Raw genomic sequence first — 20,935 nt, 5'->3', positions numbered from 1 at the left:
TTTTAAAATTTTCCCCAGGGTAGAGACCCATCTTGATACGTCTCTTGAGAGCTCCTGATAAAACCAGGTAGAGCCAGCATTGAAATGCTGGCATCTCAATGCCCTAAGCATTGAAGAAACTACAAAAGTCCTCCCATGTAATAATTCATAATAAAAAATACCAATTACATCACACCCCATATTTTCCTGTATAGAAGTAACACAAATGTAAAAAATGTATGACTGTCAAACATCCGTCTCCTGCTAACCCATCAGCCCCATGAACACAGGGACCTTGACCACCTTATTCATGTACCTCGCATAGAGTAGGTGCTGAGTAATTCCTTGGTAGACAGATGGGTAATCAATGTATCAATGAGAATTTGAAAGATAAATCGAGAAAAACTGTTGAACACCAACCTCCAAACAGCAACTCCCCTCCCACCATCCCAACTGCACACCCAGTAGCAGGACTCAAAGCCATGTCTGTTCCATTTATTCCTCATACAAATATTTTACAGTTTTATTTTTTAAATCATTTACACATATTCATACAAAGAAAAATAAATTTTAGGATGGAACCTCGGGACCACGGTAGTTTTAAAAAAAATCTCTCTGACCATTAGCTACTGAAGACAAGGCAAGAGGCTTCGCGGCCACTTCAGTCATTTCTGGGCTTGGTGCATCTCCCCAGCAGAATGCAAGCTGCGCACTCACTTTCCCTCAGCCTTCACCTTGTGGAGGTGATATGGGGGAAGGGGATTTTTCGACCCTCCCCCCCAGAAACATCTCAAGGACAGCAAAGGCTCAGGGTAACACTGAACCCTCTCTTTGTCAGGAATTTGGCAAGACTGCAATTTCTGAACCAACTTTTCCAGAAGAGCTAGCTCAATTCCTACTCGCAGGTCTTTCTAAGAGGAGGGGGATGGCTGCACTCGGGACACTCCTCGTCCCACCTGCTCTGTCCTCCCTCCGCAGGCCCCCAAGCCAGAGCCCTTGCCCTGAGCCCATGCGGTCCCTTCAAGGCTCATTCCACAACGAGGCTTCCTCTCCCCACACCCAAACGCTCGGCAGCAACGTAACCCCGGCAGCCCCTGAGGACCGCTACGGTGACGATGCCAATTACTGCGTGCGGCGCTATCCAGGGACGCTGAGCTACAGCCAGGAGAGGTCCCAGGATGACAGAACTACGAACACCCCTAAAAGCTCAGCTCTGCTGAGCCACATCAACACTTAAATCAAACAGGCCAACTCCTAACACACCCCACCCTAGACACAGTCATCACAGAGGTGCTTGCTAGAACCTGCCACACACCACTGCCCGAGGAGGCTGTACTATTATCAAGGCCCAGTGAAAGGAGAAAGGGGCGGGGGGGAGGAGGACAGGCGCTACAAATGTGGTAGGCCCGATCAGAAATGGCAGCAGATGACAACCTGTATCTTTGGGTCCTACCCAAAAAGCAGCACCAAGAAAGGGCGTGATGAGCAGAGACCTGGAGCTGGATGGACAGCCCTTGAATTACCAAGCGACTCCGACAACACAGCTCACTTTCCTACAACTATGCAGGAACTAGAACCCAGACTGCCCACCCCTACACTGAGGCAGCTCCTGAGAGGCAGTACCGCGTGTGGTCATCAGCCCGCCCCCTGGGTAGGCCCATTTGGGGAGAGGGGATCACATCCAGAGCAGGCACCCCTCCAGGCAAACACTCGCAGGGCAGCCCATCCCACTGTCACTGGGGCAGGCCGAACAGCGCTAGGAGGGTGGACAGATCCCGGGCATCAGCCGCCCCATAGGCGTCGCTCTGGCCTAACATAGACAAGGCTAAACGGAGGGTGCTCCAGATGTTCTCCGACATGGCACCCCCTTCGCCCCGAGGACCCCGGCTTTTCCTCTGCATGTTCAGGGCCTCCAAAAAGTGTTCCACAGCCTCACTGCAAGGAAGCAGAATGAGAGCTGGTGAGCAGAACACCAGTGGAAGGAGGTAGGTCAGCTGGCATGGGGAAAAAGAAAGCTGGAGCTCGTAGTCAAACAACAGGATCGGAGACTGAGGAGCCAGGGCCAAAGGCAGGGAGAAGGAGTTCATTCATTCATTCATTCATTCATTCATTCCTCAATAGATACTCTCACCGGTGGGCCCCAAGGTTGATGCAGCTGATGCCCAGGTTGTAGCGGGACCGTATATAGCCAGGCTGGAGCTCGAGGGCCCGACGGTATGCAGCTACTGCTTCTTCACTCTGGTTTCCATTGGCCAGGGTGGCCCCTAGCTTATTCCACAGCAAATAGTCCTAAGATAGGGAGGGACAAGGGTTAGAAACATGAGCCAGGCTCCGATCAAATTCTGCCCACTCTCCCCCTGGCTCCCCACTCTGATTCTCTAACGTATGTTACGATTCCATTCCTGTCTCCACGGGTCACTGTATGGCCACGACGTAAGCACTCACCCCCCGCAGACTCCCCTAAGTCCAGATGACCCTAGACTCCCGCTCTTCTTTTCCCAATTCTCCCAAGGCAACCAGTACATGGAACACTGGAATGAAATATCCCATGACTCCGAAGGTCCCAACAAACGATTCCTCCATAAGGTACAGAGTCCCGTCCTCTCCCTTCCTCCCCTGAGGCTCACATTGGGACGAACGCTGAGGGCGGCTGTGAAGCAGTCGACCGCCTTGTCATACTCCCCACTCAGGTTGAAGAGGACCCCCAAGCCACACTGCACATCGGGGTCAATGGATGTCGGGTCCAGGCGCACAGCCGCCAGGAAGAGCTCTTTCACTTCGAGAAACAGAGAGCTGGACAAGGAAGAAAAAAAATGCAAAAAAGCAGGTGGATGGATACGTCTATATTCCTACCCCTCCCAAATAATCCTTTCACTAACCAATCATACCCCCAAGATGCGTCCATCTCTCCTCCTTCCAATCCTGAGTCTTCCATCCCACTCTTAGACCCTGAGCCTCAATCTATCCAACACTGCACGAGCCAGGTCCCCCTTCTACTCGGGTTGCCACTCGCCATCCCGGGAGCTCCCCCACTCACTCGGACAACAGAGAGCCCAGGGTGCGCTTGCTGGGGCCCAGTCCCGCCCCGCTGGCCCCCTCTCCCCCGGCTGCCACCAGGTGGGCATAGGCCGGTGTGCAGCGCAGCCAGTCTCGCAGGGTCTCACAGGCCTGCCGCTGCAGGGACTCGTTGGTGAAGCTTACAGCCAGCGCCATCAGTGCCGTCCGGTTGTCTGGCTTTAGCTCTAGGCACCTGTTCGGACAGAGATGGACAGAGCTGGGCTCTGCAGTGGACACTGCGCCTATCAGCACCCCGGGAGCAGAGCCAAGCTTCAGAACGCAGAGTCACCTGCCAACTCCCTCAGTTAGGGTGTAGAGGGATCCTCTACGGGTGGGTTATTAATAAAGTTACAGACCTGAGAAAGGGAACATTTCAGCAGCCAAGGAACCAGCCAGGGAGGGTCCCACAAATAAAACCAAAAGCTGAGGAACGAATGGAGCCAGTTATCTCCAGACTCACCCCAAACCTTAGAGTTTCATCATGAGAAAACACTCGTGTTAGTAGCCAGAAAGAAGAGAAGGATCTGTCATTCTAAAGGTTATTTGTAGAGCCCTGGGACCACCTCGCCCCCCCTACCCTTTCAGTGTACTCACTTCCGCAGCGCGCTGATGGCTAAGAGTTCTTGCTCATTCTCTGCCTGGGTGGTCCCCAGATACTGCCAAGCCTAGAGAGAAGTTGCCAGATTTCATCACCCCGGTATTCACCTTCCCACCATTGCTTCCTCTGCCCCCCCCACTCACCATCGCACTCTCAGAACCCGACCCCAGGCTGTCACCCAGGCCCTAATCCATCTGCACTACCCTTAGGGGCCCCCCTCAAAACTGGAGGGAGAGTCTCTAATCTGAAGTCAGAAGAACGAGCTGCTCACTTCCATGTGCTTGGGGTCTTGCTGCACAGCCGCCTCGAAGAGCAGGACGGCGTTCGGCAGGTCCCCCTCCTCAAGTCGCCGCAGCCCTTCCTCAAAAGGCTGGGGGTGGTCACGCAGGGGGTTCTCCTCCTCAAAGTGGTACCCCTACAAGGAAGGGAAGCCAAGTGAGACCCCATCTCAGAGGGAACCATCACAGAGCAGCAGGAATGGGAGCTGACAACCAAGACTGAGGCGGAGAAGAAGCTGAAGGCCTCCAAAAAGGTATCCGGATAAATGCCGGCAAATTCTCCGTATCATAAAGGAGATCACCTAGGACCACAGTGAAGAAATTCCGTGTCATGCCCACAGCAACTGGAAAGCCAGGCAAACTCGGATCCACGCTGGGATTAAGCTTATTTTAGGAAGTTTTTATCAGCCAGTGTTTCCACATCCTTGATTTCTCATTACTGGACAGAGCACATTTCTTAACAGGATCTGCTTACAGTAATAAGTTCTCTTTAGCTATTCAAAGGGCATTTCTTGTTATCCTGCAAGAGTGTGATAATGTATAAAGGAAATGCAATTTGGAGTCAGAGGTCCTGCTATTCAAATGCAACTCTTACCCAGCTCACGGAGTCCTGTGCACACTGACTGGATAGCATGTGTTCAAGCACTTTGAAAATTTTAATTTATTCCCCAATTTCATTCTTAAAAGTTATTAATATTAATCTGTACCTGATAGTAAATGAAAGCTAGATTCCAAAATCCTGAGGGCAGAAAACGCTTCAGAAAGACAAGTCCTCTTCTAGCTGAGGCTTTCTCGTTTGAGGGAAGTTATGATGCTCTGTGCAGAGTTCTGTCCCCAGGTCTTCCACGTAGGCAGAGAGGTGTTAAGATAAAATGGGTCCCTAGTAAGCGTGTGACTTGGGACAAGGGAATAAAATGCTCCTTTTTGGATAGTAGTGGTTACCATCACAAAACAATACCCCAGAATGAAAACAAGATGCAAAATACAGGGCAGGGCCCTTTCTAAATGTAGTTAAGGACAAATCAGAATGAAACTGTACGAAATAAAGACATGAGTGAGGTCCTTCTTCACTATCATTGTGAAACTGCTCAAGAACCAGAAATGCTTAAATCTTGCCAGCAAAGTTCGAAACCATTATTAAGTAATCTGCAAATTATTTGTGACAAATAAAAATTAAATAATTACAATGGGGATTTAAGAAGCGAGACATACAGGAGACGGATTTGGGATAAATGTATAAAAAGTATATTCACGTTGAGAATAGGTAATGTTCCTGGGACACCTCTGTGCAACAGGAAAACTCAGAAGATAGAAAAGGACCCTAGAACAAGGATCAGCAAGGGGCAGAGGATAAATATTTTGTCACAACTACTCATCTCCACCAGAGCAGTGAGAACGTAGCCACAGATGATATGTAAACAAGCATGGCTGTGTTCCAATAAAACTCTATTTATGGACACTGAAGTTTGAATTTTATCAATATATAATTTTCACATTTCACAAATTATTACTTTTCATTTTTTTTAAACCATTTAAAAATGTTAAAACCATTCTCAGCTCACGGGCCATTAAAAAAAAAAAAAGGTGGAAGGATAGATTTCCCGTGGGCCATAGTTTGCCAGCCCCACCTAGACTATTAGAGTCCCACGAGATAAAGCCTTCTGCATTCACCCTCGACTATTGCCCATCCTCAATCCATGTTTTAAGCCACCCCGTAGGAAACAGATCATTGTCACCTATAACACAATTTCCTAATGAAAGTAATTCCTGCCTCTCAGAGCTACTGAGAGCATCAAATGAGAATATCTGCCACAGCCTTAACAAAAAGCTTAAAATACTATGCGTTAATAGGTATTATCCTCAGCAGACAATGCAACAAATCAATTCCATCATGTTGCAACCACAGGGTTCTCTAAGTATGCTCTTGTCCGTGTTATCTATCCTCCTTGAGGTTTTATCAATTGCTGATCAGAGAGGAATTTTTCAAAAGTAGAATATTTGTATAGATGAAAAAAAAAGAGTCCTCTGGAGGAACCTTTAACAACCCACAGGATGCAGGATAAGCTTGGGATCACTGTTGCATCTTAAAAAGTCTAATCCAAGCCAATCATTAGTCTAATCCAAGCCAATCATGATCCTATGATTTCATAGTATCATACTGCAAAAACAGGATCACTACTAAGTAGAGTGTGTCCCATCACAGAAATTTCTCCTTCACGCTAACAGTATACAGTATCATATCTGCTCCAGCTGTAGGTGTAGCCTTGAAAATTTAAGGATCATGAATAAAAAATACGACATTCAGATACCCATGAATTTACCTGATAGAGTCAGATCCACATTTGAAAAAAAAAACAAGTACTATTGACATATAATTTATTAACAGTTTAACAAAAGGCAGACAAAATCTGGGACATTAATGCAAATGTTTCTAATCCTAATTTTGCAATATCCCAAGGTATCAATGATATCAAAATAGGGTTCAAAGATCTAAAAACATAATTATGTTTTTAAGTTTTGAATTAAAGAATTTATTCCAACTATCATGTCATTGATACAGAAGTAAAAAATGCTAAGAGGGGCTTCCCTGGTGGCGCAGTGGTTGAGAATCCGCCCGCCAATGCAGGGGACACGGGTTCGAGCCCTGCTCTGGGAAGATCCCACGTGTCGCGGAGCAACTAGGCCCGTGAGCCACAACTACCGAGCCTGCGCGTCTGGAGCCTGTGCTCCGCAACAAGAGAGGCTGCGACAGTGAAAGGCCTGCGCACCGCGATGAAGAGTGGCCCCCGCTTGCCGCAACTAGAGAAAGCCCTCGCACAGAAACGAAGACCCAATACAGCAAAAATAAACAAATAAACTTGAAAAAAGGCCACAAGCAAAATTAAAAAAAAAAAAAAAAAATTTAAAAAAAAAAAAAAAATGCTAAGAGGAGAGCTATGTCTATATTTATCAAAAACCAGGAAATTTGTTTAAAAATTTATTTTATTTTTATTTATTTTTTGGCTGTGTTGCATCTTCATTGCTGTGCACGGGCCTTCTCTATTTGTAGCGAGCGGGGCTACTGCTCATTGCAATGCACGGGCTTCTCATTGCGATGGCTTCTCTTTTCGCGGAGCACGGGCTCCAGGTGCATGGGCTTCAGTAGTTGTGGCACGTGGGCCCTAGAGCACGCAGGCTTCAGTAGTTGTGGCACATAGGTCAGTAGTTATGGCTCACAGGCTCAGTAGTTGTGGTGCACGGGCATAGTTGCTCCGTGGCATGTGGGATCTTCCCGGACCAGGGATCGAACCCGTGGCCCCTGCATTGGCAGGCAGAGTCTTAACCACTGTGCCACCAGGCAAGTCCCAGGAAATTTTTATCTAAACTTTATACCTTGCCATTTATAAGTCGACAGGGCCTGTGCAACTTATCAAGTGTCTATTAGAAATTAATAAAAGTACTATCTCCAGGTATTTCCTTCAGTTCTTCCTCATCACAAGTCTATAGAAGAAACTCTTACTATGGAAAAAACAGAGGACGGGGTCCCAAAAGGTAAGCTCCCTTTTCTATTATATCACAGAACAATTCTCAGAAAGTCAGGCTGGGATAATAAACAAAATCATCCTTTTCCTAGTACTAAGATTTTCATTGGCTTTTAAATCCTAGCCTTTTCTAACTTATCTTGAACTCTGTTCTTCTCTATCTTTGCAAGATCTACCTCCAGAATCCTGGCCCTCTAGTTCTAGCCCCAACCAGGTCTGAGCTGAGAAAAAGACACCACTGATCACCTCCCCAGTTCCTGTTTTGCCATTTTCAAAACCAAGCAATTCTCTCCCTCCCCAATCATGCTTCAACTCACAGCTCAATTATTACCCACATGTCCAAATACCCCACAACCCACAAGCAGATTTTTTTCACAGTGATACCCCGATATAACATATGCTTCTAAGGCAACAGTTCATACTACATGCAAAATTCAATCATTCTTCACCACCAGCTTCTGGGAAATTTTCCTAGCATTTGAATTATTTAATATAATTCTTTGAAAATACCCTAAATTGGGGGCAAGTGGTTAGTACCTACAGGAAGAGATCAGAATTTAAAATAAACTTGTGAGTTAAAAAGTTAATAGATACTAAGGTGGAGGGCAGAGAGATGGCCTACCACCTACCACTCTCTACCAAAGGAGCTATCAGTCTTCTTAAAATGTTTTCAACCAACCTCCAAAGCAGAGCTCCTTCCTCCGTGCTCTTATTGCATCGTGTGCAAACCTCTACTCTAGGTATTCTGTCGCTTATTGTTGTTATTTGACAAGGGTGGTCTATTATCATTAACTTTTATATCCCAAGAATAAAGCATACTCTCAATAACTGGAGGAGAGCAGGGGCAAGGGAATAATTCAGGCTGCCTTTCACGGAAAGGGGCTCAAGAAAATAATTACTTAAAAGTGGGTACCCTTCAGATTCAGGATTAAAGGAGAGACAATAAAACAAGGAAATCCTGCAGTCTGAAAAACTAGTTCTCACCTTATCATAGGAAGCAGACGTGAGGTCGTCATAGTCAGAAAGCCAGGGGTGGGCCTCAGCATCCCGTTTTGCCATCTCCTCCAACTCCGCCTGCAACTTGTCCCAGAAATCGACATCAGACTGTAAGGAAGGGAAGGCAGGTAGAAAAAGAAGATTCATCGTGACCACCCCGCCCCACCCTTAGTTCCACTAAGATGGAGTCCCTGTGGCAGTAGTTCTTTAACTTCAATGTGTTTAAGATCATCTGAAGAGCTTTTTTTTTTTCACGCAGGTTCCTAGGTCCTACCCCCAGATTCTGACTCAGTAGTCTGTGATGCCCAGGAATTTGCATTTTTGATAGGCAACCACCCCATCCCAAGCAATTCTGCCAAAGATAACCCAAGAACATTATGAAATACAATGTTCACCCATCTTTGATGTTAAGACACCCACTCTCTCCAAAGAAGTGTTTTCTCTTGGACTGGTTATACCTGTACTAGCTGCTCTCACCTCTATAGCTGACTTGGCTCGTTCAAACTCCGTATCAAGAGTAGATGTGTTTACTGGTCGTGTGAACTGGTCAACCCAGGCCTCTGAAGTACCCTGTGACAAAGAAGGATGGTCATAGCACCACCACCAACTTTCTACCCACTAAATATCAACTAAATACCCATTAGACACCACCAACCTGGGCACTTCTGAGAAGAACATTCTCAGAATCTCTTTCCCACCCACTCAGGACCTGGATGCTACCAAACGAGCTGGCAATAAGATCCCTTCCCCATCTGGGACCACTGAATACTGAACCCACGGCCGGGGGCACCAGCTGGCTCTGAGGTAGGACTGGGAGGTGACAGTGTCCTACCTGCTGCTGAATAAACTCTGCTGCCCACTGCTCTGCCTGAGCTCGGCCCAACCCTGCGCCGGACTCCAGGGACACCTGCCCCTCGCCAATCTGCCGCACGAATTTCAGGAACTGGGGCACAGAGACACACACAGGCCACTTGGGAGAGGACTTCCGGGTGTGCCCTCTCAACCATGCCCAGAGAAGCCTGCACTTACCCCTCCCCTTGACCATCTCTAGCTACAGACAAGACAGGCTAAAGACCCTGGAAAAAGCAGAGAGCAAAAAGAAAGGGATTTCTGGCTCGAGAGATCTGAGAAGACACAGAAAAGACAAAGGGTTAGTAGGCAAGGAAATGAGGGCAAGAATACTGGAAGAAGAGGCAGGGTCGTAAGTCTCTGTTCTCCAGACAGGAAGGAGTGGACCTCGGATCTCATCTCTTTCGCCTTAAACTAAACTGGGGTAAGAGAAGCAGGACTCCTGGCTTCTCAGACCAGCTCTGCTGGGCAAAGCAGCAGCAGCACGTGGCTCACCTCAGAGTTAGCCAACTTGGGGTCGTCCACCTTGGCCACAAAGTCGCTGGCCATGTGCTGCAGGTCCTCCTCGGGCTGGTATTCATCACACCTGGGACAGGCGAGGACTCGCTCATTTTACACATTAGTCTGCCACATCCTTCCCCACTCCCAGCCCATGGCAATTACAGTTCTCATCGGGGAACAGAGAGGGTGACACTACTCCTCTCTCTGGTTGAGGACCTACTAATTCCAATTTACATTAAAGAAGGACATTTGGGCAGGAGTGGCAAAGCACTAGCTACATGCTTTCACCTCTCTCTTTCCCAAACGCGTCTTTCCAGAGAGAAGGAATAGACAGTTGCAGGCTCCAAATTAAAAGGGGAACAGGGTGCATAAGATAAAGTTACAAACTTTTGGTAGGACAGTTAGGATTCTCGACTCGATTATATTTGAGACATAAATGAATCGGGGTAATAATACAAGTGGAAACGTTAGAGTAGAAAATGAAGGGATTGCAACTTGGTTTAAGAATGTGGATAGAGGAGCTTGGTGGAGGGGAGCAGGAAAACCGCCCAACACTCCTTCCACAGGGATCCATCCCGAGAGAAGGGGCTGGACTCACCAGCGATCAGTGGCAGCTGTTCCCTCTGGCTCTCCCAGCCACAGCTTCTCCTCCGACTGCTCCAGATATTCCTCAGCCCAGCGGGCCGGGGACACAGACAAAGGGTCTGCAAGGAGCAGAGAGGTGGGGAAATCAGTGAAGGATCAGGAAAGGGAGAATATTAACTTAACCAAGTCAAAGCAGAATCCCTCAGAGACCACTGGTCAAAAGAAAATACTACTAAATTTTCAACACCCAACCTGCTCCCCAGGGGCCTAGGGCAGAAGTTTACTGAACTGGGGACAGGAGACCAAATAAGGAGGCTCAGGAGAGAAGTGGGGACCAAACCCTTTTGTTTGAAGTGCAAGAGCCCTCACTAAGAGATAGCGGGCCCTGGGCTCCACCTTCCTCAAAGGTACTGCAGGGACCTGGCAGGGAACCAGGGGAGAACACAGGAGCTCCCATTACTTAACCAAACCTTGGTCTGTCCTCCATCTACAGAGTTCACACCCTCCCAACAAAAGGAGCCTCATAACTGGGAGATTGGGATGGACATATATACACTATTGATACTATGTATAAAATAGATAACTAATGAGAACCTACTGTATTGCACAGGGAACTCTACTCAGTGCTCTGTGGTGACCTAAATGGGAAGGAAATCCAAAAAAGAGGGGATATATGTATAGGTATTGCTGGTTCACTTTGCTGTACAGTAGAAACTAACACAATATTGTAAAGCAACTATACTCCAATAAAAATTAAAAAAAAAAAAAAAAAGGAACCTCATATTTCATCCTAATATACCTACCAAGAGAATCTGAGAAGCAGAATGCTGGGCTAGAACTAAAGATACATTGGTCCACTCTTCCCACTGGATTTTTTTTCATTTTTTGAGATGTAACATACAAACATGAAGGTACGTAAAGTGTACCAAACTTAGGTGTGCTGCTTCATTAATTTCTACCCGTGAACACACTCAAGCCACCACCACCCGGATCACGACATGGACCGTCTACAGTTCCCTCACAGGCTCCCGCAGGCCCGCACCCCCCGGGATAAACATTATTCTGAACTCTGTCACTTTTGACTGCTTTTGAGAGCTATGTTTTTAAGTCTAATTCCAGAAATCACCTTAGCAACTCTCATGAAAAAGGGCACTGCTGCAAGATCAGAATAAACATATCACATGAGGGCGCTGAACTTTTCTCAACCTCCAGGACTTCGCTCTTTACTATTCTAGGGCCAGGAAAACAAAAAAGTAATGACACAGATTAGATAAAGGATTTAAAGGGCCCCTAAAGAGTGAGTGCACGTAGAGAAGGATGGGCCGGCGTGTTCCTTCCTTCTGCTCTGCACCCATATCCTTACAAATGGCCATCCTGTCTTTGTCCCTAATTTGAAGATCTGTTACTGCTTTTAACACCAAGAAGGCAGGTTTACCTCCTCGGGATTCATATACAACAGAACTTTCTATTCCATTTAGCTGAGACTCTGCCTGAATAATTTCAACAAACTAATCTCAACATCTGAGAAAATAATGTCAAAATCTGAAAAAGAAAGAAAAGAAAAAGATCAAGACTCACAGATTTCACCTAATCATAAATAATAAGTGATTTATTACTAATAAAATAAAAGATACAGTTGACAATTTTTTTGATCACAGACTTGGTCTCTTAATTTCGAGAACTCTTAACATTTATATCAAGATTTCCCTCACTAGCTTTTACAGGCAACATTTCTCTTTCCTTTGCCCCGACTAGACTGCTAGCTCAAGTCTGGAGACCTAATAAGGAAATGCTTAATACCCCGTCCCATTCTGCTGAAAAATAACCAGTCCTTCCTCCTCACTCTCCAGCCACTCCCTCTCAACTAGAGTGTTTCACAAAAGCATATTCTGGCCAAAAGTACTCCTCAAATTACACAGAACGCCATTTCTATGAAATGCTGTTCTAAAGGACGAGCACCAACAGAAAAAGTACAAAGCACCTGGACTTTAAAACAGACAAGAGGTAGTTTAGAAAAAAGAATCCCAGAGATGAGACAACCTCAAATAGCTGTAATTTGGTATTTAGCCATATTGGCCACAAGACTCAGGATTTTCTGGCATTGGGAACCTGCTCCAACAAAGAAGTCAAAATAAAATAACCAAAAGAATACTACCTGGCCTTCATAATATTTTTTGAGAAATTCTTACAGAAAATCAGATTCATCTGGATACCTGTGAGATGGAAGCAACTAAGTCCTGCTGAGTGGGAGGGACTATCCTAGGTCACAGAAATCATAGAGTGACAACCAACAACCTAGGTACCAAACCTCTGATTCAGGGCGTTCACCTGGCCTAGCTTCTCACTGTGTGTTCATTTCATCTAGGCACATCTACCCCAAGCTCAACAGTCAAAAACTCAGAACTTCCCACCTTTACCCATGAAAGTTTCCACATCCACTAAGTAACACAGTGATCAAGAATGCAGGTTCTAAAAAAAAAAAAAAAAAAAAAAAAAAAAGAATGCAGGTTCTAGGGTCAGGCTACCTGCACTCACATCCCAACTCCACCACTTATTCACTGTGAGTCTCCAGACAAGTTATCAACCCTCTAAGTTTCCAATTCCTTATCTACGAAGTAGATATAATAATAGCTACCTCACAGGGATTCTTGTGAAGACCAGATGAGATAATGCCTATGCAAAGCACAGAGTAACAAATATTAGCTATTATTATCACTACTGTCTGCTCAAGGCAAATCCCTACAAAAGTGGAAAACACCACAATGAGATTATTATTCCTTTTATTCCATAGCCTCTTCCTCTGCCATCCAGGGGAGAGCTACTGCCAATCATCATCCTTTTATTCCACAGCCTCTTCCTCTGCCATCCAGGGGAGAGCTACTGCCAATCATCATCCTTTTATTCCACAGCCTCTTCCTCTGCCATCCAGGGGAGAGCTACTGCCAATCATCATCTGCTACTGCTGGCCACCGCCTTTCCTATGAAAGTGCAGGTTTATCTCTCATAATTGTCATATGAACCTCACACACCATTTTAGCTGAGGCTGTCTAAACTCAAAACCCCTTAAAGATGCATTTCTTCCCTAGAGCTGAGCAATCACAAGATGGACGATTATTTGGCCCAGAAGGTTGGGGTGAGAGGGAGGAGTGGAATTCCATCAAGAACCATTTCAGACTAAAAAATGAGCTTCATGTGGTAATGGAATAATTCCATATCTTGATTGCAGTAATGGTTATGCAAATCTACATATGTGATAAAACTATAAACATACAAATAAAGGCATGTAAAACTGGTGAAATCTAATAAGATCTGTGGATTGTACCAGTGGCAATTTTCTGTTGATATTGTACATAACTAACAAATGCAAAATGTCACCACCGGCAAAAACAGAGGGAAAGACACACAGAACCTTTCTGTACATTTTTTTGCAACTTCCAGTGAAACTATATTTCCAAATACAACATTCAAACAAGAAAAAAACTAAGCTTCAAGGTTTCTTTTAAACTAGATTCTAGAATCCTAACAATGGGGAGTTAAGAATAATAAAGATTTAAAGAATATAACCTTCTCTCAACTTGCAGTCTACTTATCCACAAAGAAATAGGTAACCTATATCATTACTGTAATAATATCAGCCATAAATGTTATGAGGCTAGTATCCACGGGTTCCACATCCACGGATTCAACCAACTGTGGATGGAAAATATTCAGAGGGAGAGGGGCAGGGGATTTCTAGAAAATTCCAAAAAGCAAAACTTTCAATTTGCCCCATGCTGGCGACTATTTACAAAGCATTTACATTGTATTAGATATTATAATAATCTAGAGATTTAAAGCATACGGGAGGGTAGGTTATATGCAAATACTATGCAATTTTATATAAAGGACTTGAGCAATTTTATATATAAAATAGCAATTTTATATAAAGGACTTGAGCATCCAGGATTTTGGTAACCACAGGGGTCCTGGAACCAATCCCCTGCAGATACCAAGGGATAACTGTACTAGAAAATCAATCCCCGTTAGCTCTTTCTCCAGATCTCAATTCTCTCATTCAATAAATTCTGAAGGGCCACTACATACAAAGCAATATACTACTGCAATAGGACATTTATATGAAGGCAGATCCCACATAGCTCAATATCCCTTTCCAGCTTTCCATATCCCTGCCTCTGTGAAGCAGGCACAGTTCCAAAAAAAATGTACAAAACAGAGGAAGAGAGAGATCTCCCAAAGACAATTTAACAGGTAAGACAGGTCCAACATGTTTTTCTAAAGTAGTTTTTCATTTAAGAAAGGAAGATTTCAGGTTAAGGAAGATTTCAATGGCTCCAAGTATTCAACTAATTTTAACAAAAATCTCATCAATCTCAATGCTCATAGTAGTGATGATTTTTTTCCTGAATTATCAGAAATGACTGATGCCCATACATTTTAACAGAAGTCTCTCTGCGATAAGAAACAGCACTTAAATCTAAGGTTTGTACAAAAAGCTGAGTTTCAGTCTGGTGGCGGGTCTTTATTACAGCTCAGATTTTCCAGTTGGGGCAATTCCACACAGAAGATTCTCAATGACAGTGTAATGATTCTAAGTATGGAGCCTGGAGTCAGACAGACATGAGTTTGCATATAATCTTTGTTACTGAATGATTTCAGACAAAAGTATTAACCCTTCCAAATCTCAGTTTCCTTGTCTATAAAATGGGGGAGGAATACCTACCTTGTATTTCTGTGAAGCTCAACTAGCTCTGAGAATATAAAGTGCATAGAAACCAAGAATACCCATTGTTCTTCCTTAAACTCTAACTTAAAGGAGGGAAAGGGAGTCATGATAAAAGAGACCAACAGCTTTTACTAAAGGTGAGTTTTAGTTGTTAGATTTGGGGGTTTTTCTCTTGTGTGTGGAGGAAGCCCTGTCTTTAGGAGAATAAAAATGATTGGGGGCAGGGGGTACCAATTAGGTCCCATCAATCATGTCATGAAAATTCAGGAACTATGATGTGAGCACCCTGAGAGGCCAGAATCTTTGCAACTTTCTCCCTTTATCTCTTTTGTGATTCTTGATTTCTTAAATTGGAAACAGGCTAACAGTGCTCTCTTCGAGAGCAATCAGGAAGAGCAAAGAGAAGGAGAATGCCCTTGCCCAGGCCTGTAATCAGAAAGGCTTGGGGGAGAAGAATCAGTCCCCCAGGATGCAGTGAGCACAGACAACTCAAAGAGGGAAAATTAGGCTGGGACCCTGAAGAGCTTAAGTTGCAGGCCTGGCAGTATAGCATAATGAATGGGTAAGCCCACAGACTCTGGAATCATTCAAACCCAGAATCAAATCCCATTTCCACCACTTACAAAGCTGTGACTCCTTGGGCAAATTATTTAAGCTCTCAGCCTCAGTTTTCTTATCTATATACTAGGAATAATAACTACCTCAAGGGTTCTCAGGGGGATTAAACGGACAGTGAATTTAAAGCACTAAAACAAAGCCTAGAACATGGTTAAGTAAACATTAGCTCTTGTTATTAATTTTTATTATTATCATCAAGACCATATACTTCAGGCCTTTGAACTCCACAATTCCACTTTCCAAGGCTCTAACCCTGTTCAAGATGACTTAATGCCAGAATCCCAAGGGATGTGTTAAACATTTCTCTCTTCCTGGGCAACACTGCCATCCATCCAATCTGCGGATCCTCTCCACCAAACTACAGTACTAAAGTTCCAGATAACAAAGAAGAAAACCTAACTCCTCGTGTTCTCTCTCTCCTCAAAATCTCTTATCCAGTTCAAACTCACGCCTCTGTTTAATATAAGTTTCAATTCCCTGTTACCACCTAAGAGAAATCAGGTTCAGTGCCCTATAGGAAAGAGTCAAGAGTCCAGAAAGGTCATAAGCAGCTAAAATCACTCTATACCCTAAAATGAATGAGGGTAACAGTGTAGAACTTTGCATCACAGGAACCATTGTAGATCTTCCCATAAGAAGCCTCACCTGTAACTTCAGAGATGAACTCTTGGGACCAGTCAGTCTCATTGTAATCCTGAGTTACATCCACAGCGTCTCCAGCTGCAAGAAACTCCTGGGCCCAGTTCTCCGACAAGGCCAAGTCTGCCACACCAGGGGCTTAAGAGAGAGATAGAGAGAGAACTAAGGAAAATACCTATCATTCTATCATGCCTAAGGAACCCTGAGTGCACATGAAAACACTCTGTTCCTTTTGTCTCCTTTTGCATCTCAGTTCCTCAATACCAGCAACATCTAAATACGGAATCCCCTTGTCCCTACCTGCACAGAAAATAGTGACCCCCGCCCCCTCACACCCAGAACCAGACGCTGGACCCACCTCTCTGGGGTGCCTGGCGGAAGTTTGACTGTTCAATCTCCTGCATCTCTGCCAGGAGGTCATCCATCTTGAACGTCTGAGGGGCACGGGATACAAGTGGTGCATTCTGGTCCTGGAGGAATTCGGCCACCAACTGTCAGAAGAGAGATGGTGAAATGAACCCAGCAAGAGACAGGGGCCCATTGGATGTGGGATACTAACATCAAACACAAGGAAAGCGAAACACAGAAACTATAGATTTGGAAACACTCGAAGAATACTTAAAACAAAAACAAGCAGGCGAGCTGAGGCAAATCTCATTTGATCAGGGAAGTCCACAGATTGAAATATGGACGAGCCAAGTTTAAAGTAAAAGATACAATGGGCGAACGAAAAATGCGACAGAAAAGACTGGCATTATTTACCTCGTCTTCAGAGGCTACCCCCAAAGGCTTAGAGACCTAAGACAAAAGAAAGGGAGACAATATGGTACAGTGGTGAAGACCACAGCCACACAACTCAGTTAACCCTGGGTTAAAATTCCAGCTCTTCCATTCATAAGGCAAGTCACAAAAGTTCTCAAAGCCTCAGTTTCCTCATCTATAACATGGTTGCCTTCGTCTATATAAAGACGTTCAATGTTTAATATAGTAAACACCCATTGCCTGGCAACTATTATTATTTGCAACACAATAGAGACAGCAGTTATCCCAAAGTGTGCATCCGGACCCTCCATCCCAGGTCACAACTCGGGCTTTCCGCCTGAAGAACACTCACCGCCTCCGAGGCTGGGGCTCCTGGGGGCCAGGGGCCAGGCCTCAATCCCTCCTGCCGAAAGGCCTTGTCCTGGGTGAAGTGCCCGGCCAGCTTCATGAGCGGGTTCGCACCCCCGCATTCCGCCTCCACCAGCTCCCGCATCGCCATGGTGACCGCCGGCTCTCTGATGGGCAGAGGTTTGGAACTGAGGTTCCCGGAGCCAAACCCTTCCCCAACCCACAACTCAGCCCGTATCTGGGGGAGGCGGTTGTTGGCCGCTGGCCACTCTCCACCCCTGCGCCTTCTGCTACGGCCCCCACCTCTGCCAGGAGTCGGGGGGTCGGTGCCCTCCTGCCGCCCCCCTCAAAGGCCACCGCTCTCCGCCTGGGCCTCTCCAGCGGCCTCCACGACTGCGGTCTCAGGCGGCGGGACAGGCGGCAGCCGCCCCCCACAGACTGGCCTGAACCCCAGGGGACCGGGAGGACAATTTCGCAACTGAGCTGTACGGGGGCATTGGCCGGGCAAGGGAGAGGGGACACGCCGCGGGACCGTAAGCCCAGTCCCCTACACCCGCAGTCACCGGGCGAGCACTGCTGGGGGCCATTCCCTCTCCGTAAGTCACCTGAGCCCCTCCCGCTGCTCGGCCGGTCCCGGCCCACCCCTCCCGCGCTCAGAGCACCCAGTCTCCCCCACCCGGGTCGCTGCTCAAGCTCCGCCCCCCGCGACCCGCGAGGACACCGCGAGGGCTGCGGGAAGACCAGGAAGGTGTCCTCGCGCCCCCTCGGGGCCCCGCACTCACCACTGCGCGCGAAGCCGCACGACCAGCCGGGGTACCTGGTGCGGGCTGGAGGGGGAGGGGAGAGAAGGGGTTGGGGAGCCGGGGGGGCACTCGGGCATAAAGGGGCCGTGACCGCCGCGCGACGGTCGCGGACCTGCGGAAGCTGTTTGGAGGGGCGGGGCCTTAAGTCTGCGACGCAGCGTGATGGGAGGAGCCATGGGTCTTAAAGGAGAAGTCTTGGAGCCTCGACTCTGCGAGTACTCGAAAGCATCGCGGACGCTAGGACTTGTTTGATGGAAAGCTCAAAGAAGAATGGAGCTAGCAGGGGCTTCCTGACCTTTGGGGGAAAGCCGAGCACGCAGATCCTGGGCTCAGATCATTCTGCCTCTTCCCGGGGGCGTATGGTGACCCAAGGGTATTCCCTCCCTTTCTGGGCCTCGGTTTTAGAGAAAGGCCCTAATGCGGGAGTGGTGGGGGTCAAATCCGGGGCCTTCCCCAGCCTTCTAGGCCTAACCCCTCCCAAACTGCCCCTAGCAGGACAGCGTCACAGTCTCCATGGTGACAGAGGCCTGCCCCCAATCCCTCTGCCACATCTGCGTATTGGGGGAAATAGCACTGGATGACGACAAATTCCGGTGACTAAAGTAGGGTCAACGCATCCTGAGACCTCAAGCCGATAACCTACTGGGAAGGTGCACAGTGAGTCACTCCTCTCCCCTCCTTCCTCCCTCACCGCTGGTCAAGGTCACCGTGGTGGCCTTATTCCCACTGCCCCAGACAGGGAATGCACAAATATGATGCAAGAAGTGATCTTTAATCACGAAATAAGCCTCAGGCCCCACCATCTGCCACAGAATTGGCTCTGGTGTCAAACCTCAAGGACACTGGGAAGCAAACCCTGAAATCTCACCTGCCTCCAAGTCCAAGTGTGTCCCGATGTCATGAAGAAGGAAGGGCAAGAGGTGCTCAGGGCTGCTGGTAGATGGGCAAGGACAGGTCTGTGCCAAAAGGGCAAAAGTACCGTCCCAGCCTAGGGTACAGGAGAGGAGGCAGGTAATCAGCAGGTGGCATCCAGGGCCAGGCTGGCTTCCTGGCTGTCCTGCAGATTTCACAGGTGGAGGCCCCAGGGGACCAGAGGGGCATGGCTGTGTAAACTCGTCCCTGAGATGGTAGAGAAGCTGTTCTGACACCTCAGGGGAGCAGAACAGCAGGGAAAACCTGAGACTGTGCAAAATTTCTCTTTTTCCTTACCTTTTCACCATGGATCCCAGCCCTTGCTTGTTTTCTGGTCTCAGGCTGACATTGTAAAGCAAATACCTAGTACCTAATAAACTAAACCATGCCAGTGAGGAAGGGACGCCCTCTGGAAAGTGCATACTTTAGAAAAGAGGATCCCTGGAGAAAGCAATGTTTAACTGAAAGCATATGATACAGTAGAATGTCAGAAAATCAAGGCAACCAGATCCCAGTACCATTCAAACCATAACACACACATAACTTTCAGCTCTGCTAGGCGTTTAGTAACCGATTAACAATAACTCACTATGTATGCCGCTTGTAGGAGAATCCTAACAATGATAATAACAGATGTTTATTGAATGCTTACTTAAATCCAGGCATTGTACTAAACCTTTTATGTGCATTAACACTTTTAATCTTCATAATACCCCTGTGAAATAGGTATTACTAATCCCACTTCACAATTAAGACTTAGCCAAAAGTCACACAGCTAGGAAGTCAAAGTTCAATCCAGACATAACTCCAAATACCTATCCATTATACAACACTGCCTCGCAGTCGTGCTTGTAAGTCCCGGAGAGCTTTGGTCTCCTAGGCCATAGCTCTTCCCAGAACCTGGCTCACCAGCCCAAGAGGGACTCTGGCACTGGGAAAGGACTACCAGATTTACTTGGGTATTTAATATTTATTGAAGTTCCAGATTTAAAACCTTAGATTTTGTTATTCCAGATTCAACTTTAAAGTCTTAATTCTATTCATAACAAATATTTTTATTAAATGGATATAATTATTTTTTACCTATTCTTTAATTAATATTTTATTTTATTTATTCTTTAATTAATGTTTGATAAATTCAAGTTTAGTAAGTTAAATTCCTCCAATTTTTAAACACTTCTACTGTATTTACTATGTGCCAGGCATTGTTCTAAAGCATTTTTCAAATGCTGATTAATTCTCACAATAACTTGATAACAACTATTATCATCCCCATTTTATGGATGGGGAAACTGAGGCACAGAGAGATTTAAGTGACTTGCCCAAGCTTATACTAGTAAGTTGCAAAGCTGTGACTTGAACCTACACCAGGGGCATCAAATTTTATCTGTAAAGGGCCAAGCAGAAAATAGTTTTGTCTTTGCAGGCATACGTCTCTGTCACAACTACTCAACTCTGCCATTGTAGCATGAAAGCAACCATGGATGGTACGTAAAGGAATGACTGTGCCTGTGATTCAATAAAACTTTTTATGGACACTGAAGTTTGAATTTTATATCTTTTTTTCATGTCACAAAATATTTTACTTCTTTTGATTTTTTTCAACCATTTAAAAAGGTCAAAACCATTCTCAGCTTACGGACTGTACAAAAACAGGCAGCTGGACGTAGTTTGATGATGCCTAACCTACACAACCTGCTCCCAGAGTCCCTGCTCTTAAGCATTATGCTAGACTTACCCTTTTGAAAAATAAAATTTAAAGATCT

General features: G+C 46.1%; 1 protein-coding gene across 7 annotated transcripts; it reads right to left on the bottom strand.

The window, feature by feature from the left end:
- Nucleotides 1–453: 453 nt before the first annotated feature.
- PEX5 (peroxisomal biogenesis factor 5) lies at nucleotides 454–19,141 on the bottom strand. 7 transcript variants are annotated; one of them, XM_036864865.1, is made up of 16 exons: nucleotides 19,126–19,141; nucleotides 17,459–17,621; nucleotides 17,107–17,142; nucleotides 16,703–16,835; nucleotides 16,351–16,482; nucleotides 10,378–10,483; nucleotides 9,774–9,864; nucleotides 9,262–9,372; nucleotides 8,907–8,999; nucleotides 8,418–8,537; nucleotides 3,906–4,049; nucleotides 3,631–3,701; nucleotides 3,017–3,229; nucleotides 2,607–2,772; nucleotides 2,111–2,268; nucleotides 454–1,914 (listed from the first exon to the last, which is right to left on the bottom strand). In XM_036864865.1, the coding sequence occupies exons 2-16, from the start codon at nucleotides 17,603–17,605 to the stop codon at nucleotides 1,713–1,715; spliced, it is 1,923 nt and encodes a 640-aa protein (XP_036720760.1). In that variant the 5' UTR covers nucleotides 17,606–17,621; nucleotides 19,126–19,141; the 3' UTR covers nucleotides 454–1,712. The 7 variants fall into 7 exon arrangements, with proteins under 7 accessions (XP_036720760.1, XP_036720758.1, XP_036720762.1 ...); XM_036864863.1 differs by lacking the exon at nucleotides 19,126–19,141 and adding an exon at nucleotides 18,237–18,389; XM_036864867.1 differs by lacking the exon at nucleotides 19,126–19,141 and adding an exon at nucleotides 18,237–18,389 and having other exon boundaries at nucleotides 8,418–8,513.
- Nucleotides 19,142–20,935: the final 1,794 nt, after the last annotated feature.

This window comes from Balaenoptera musculus, chromosome 10, assembly GCF_009873245.2.
Source record: "Balaenoptera musculus isolate JJ_BM4_2016_0621 chromosome 10, mBalMus1.pri.v3, whole genome shotgun sequence".
Taxonomy (NCBI): domain Eukaryota; kingdom Metazoa; phylum Chordata; class Mammalia; order Artiodactyla; family Balaenopteridae; genus Balaenoptera; species Balaenoptera musculus.
This window is presented reverse-complemented; position numbering and strand designations above follow the sequence as displayed.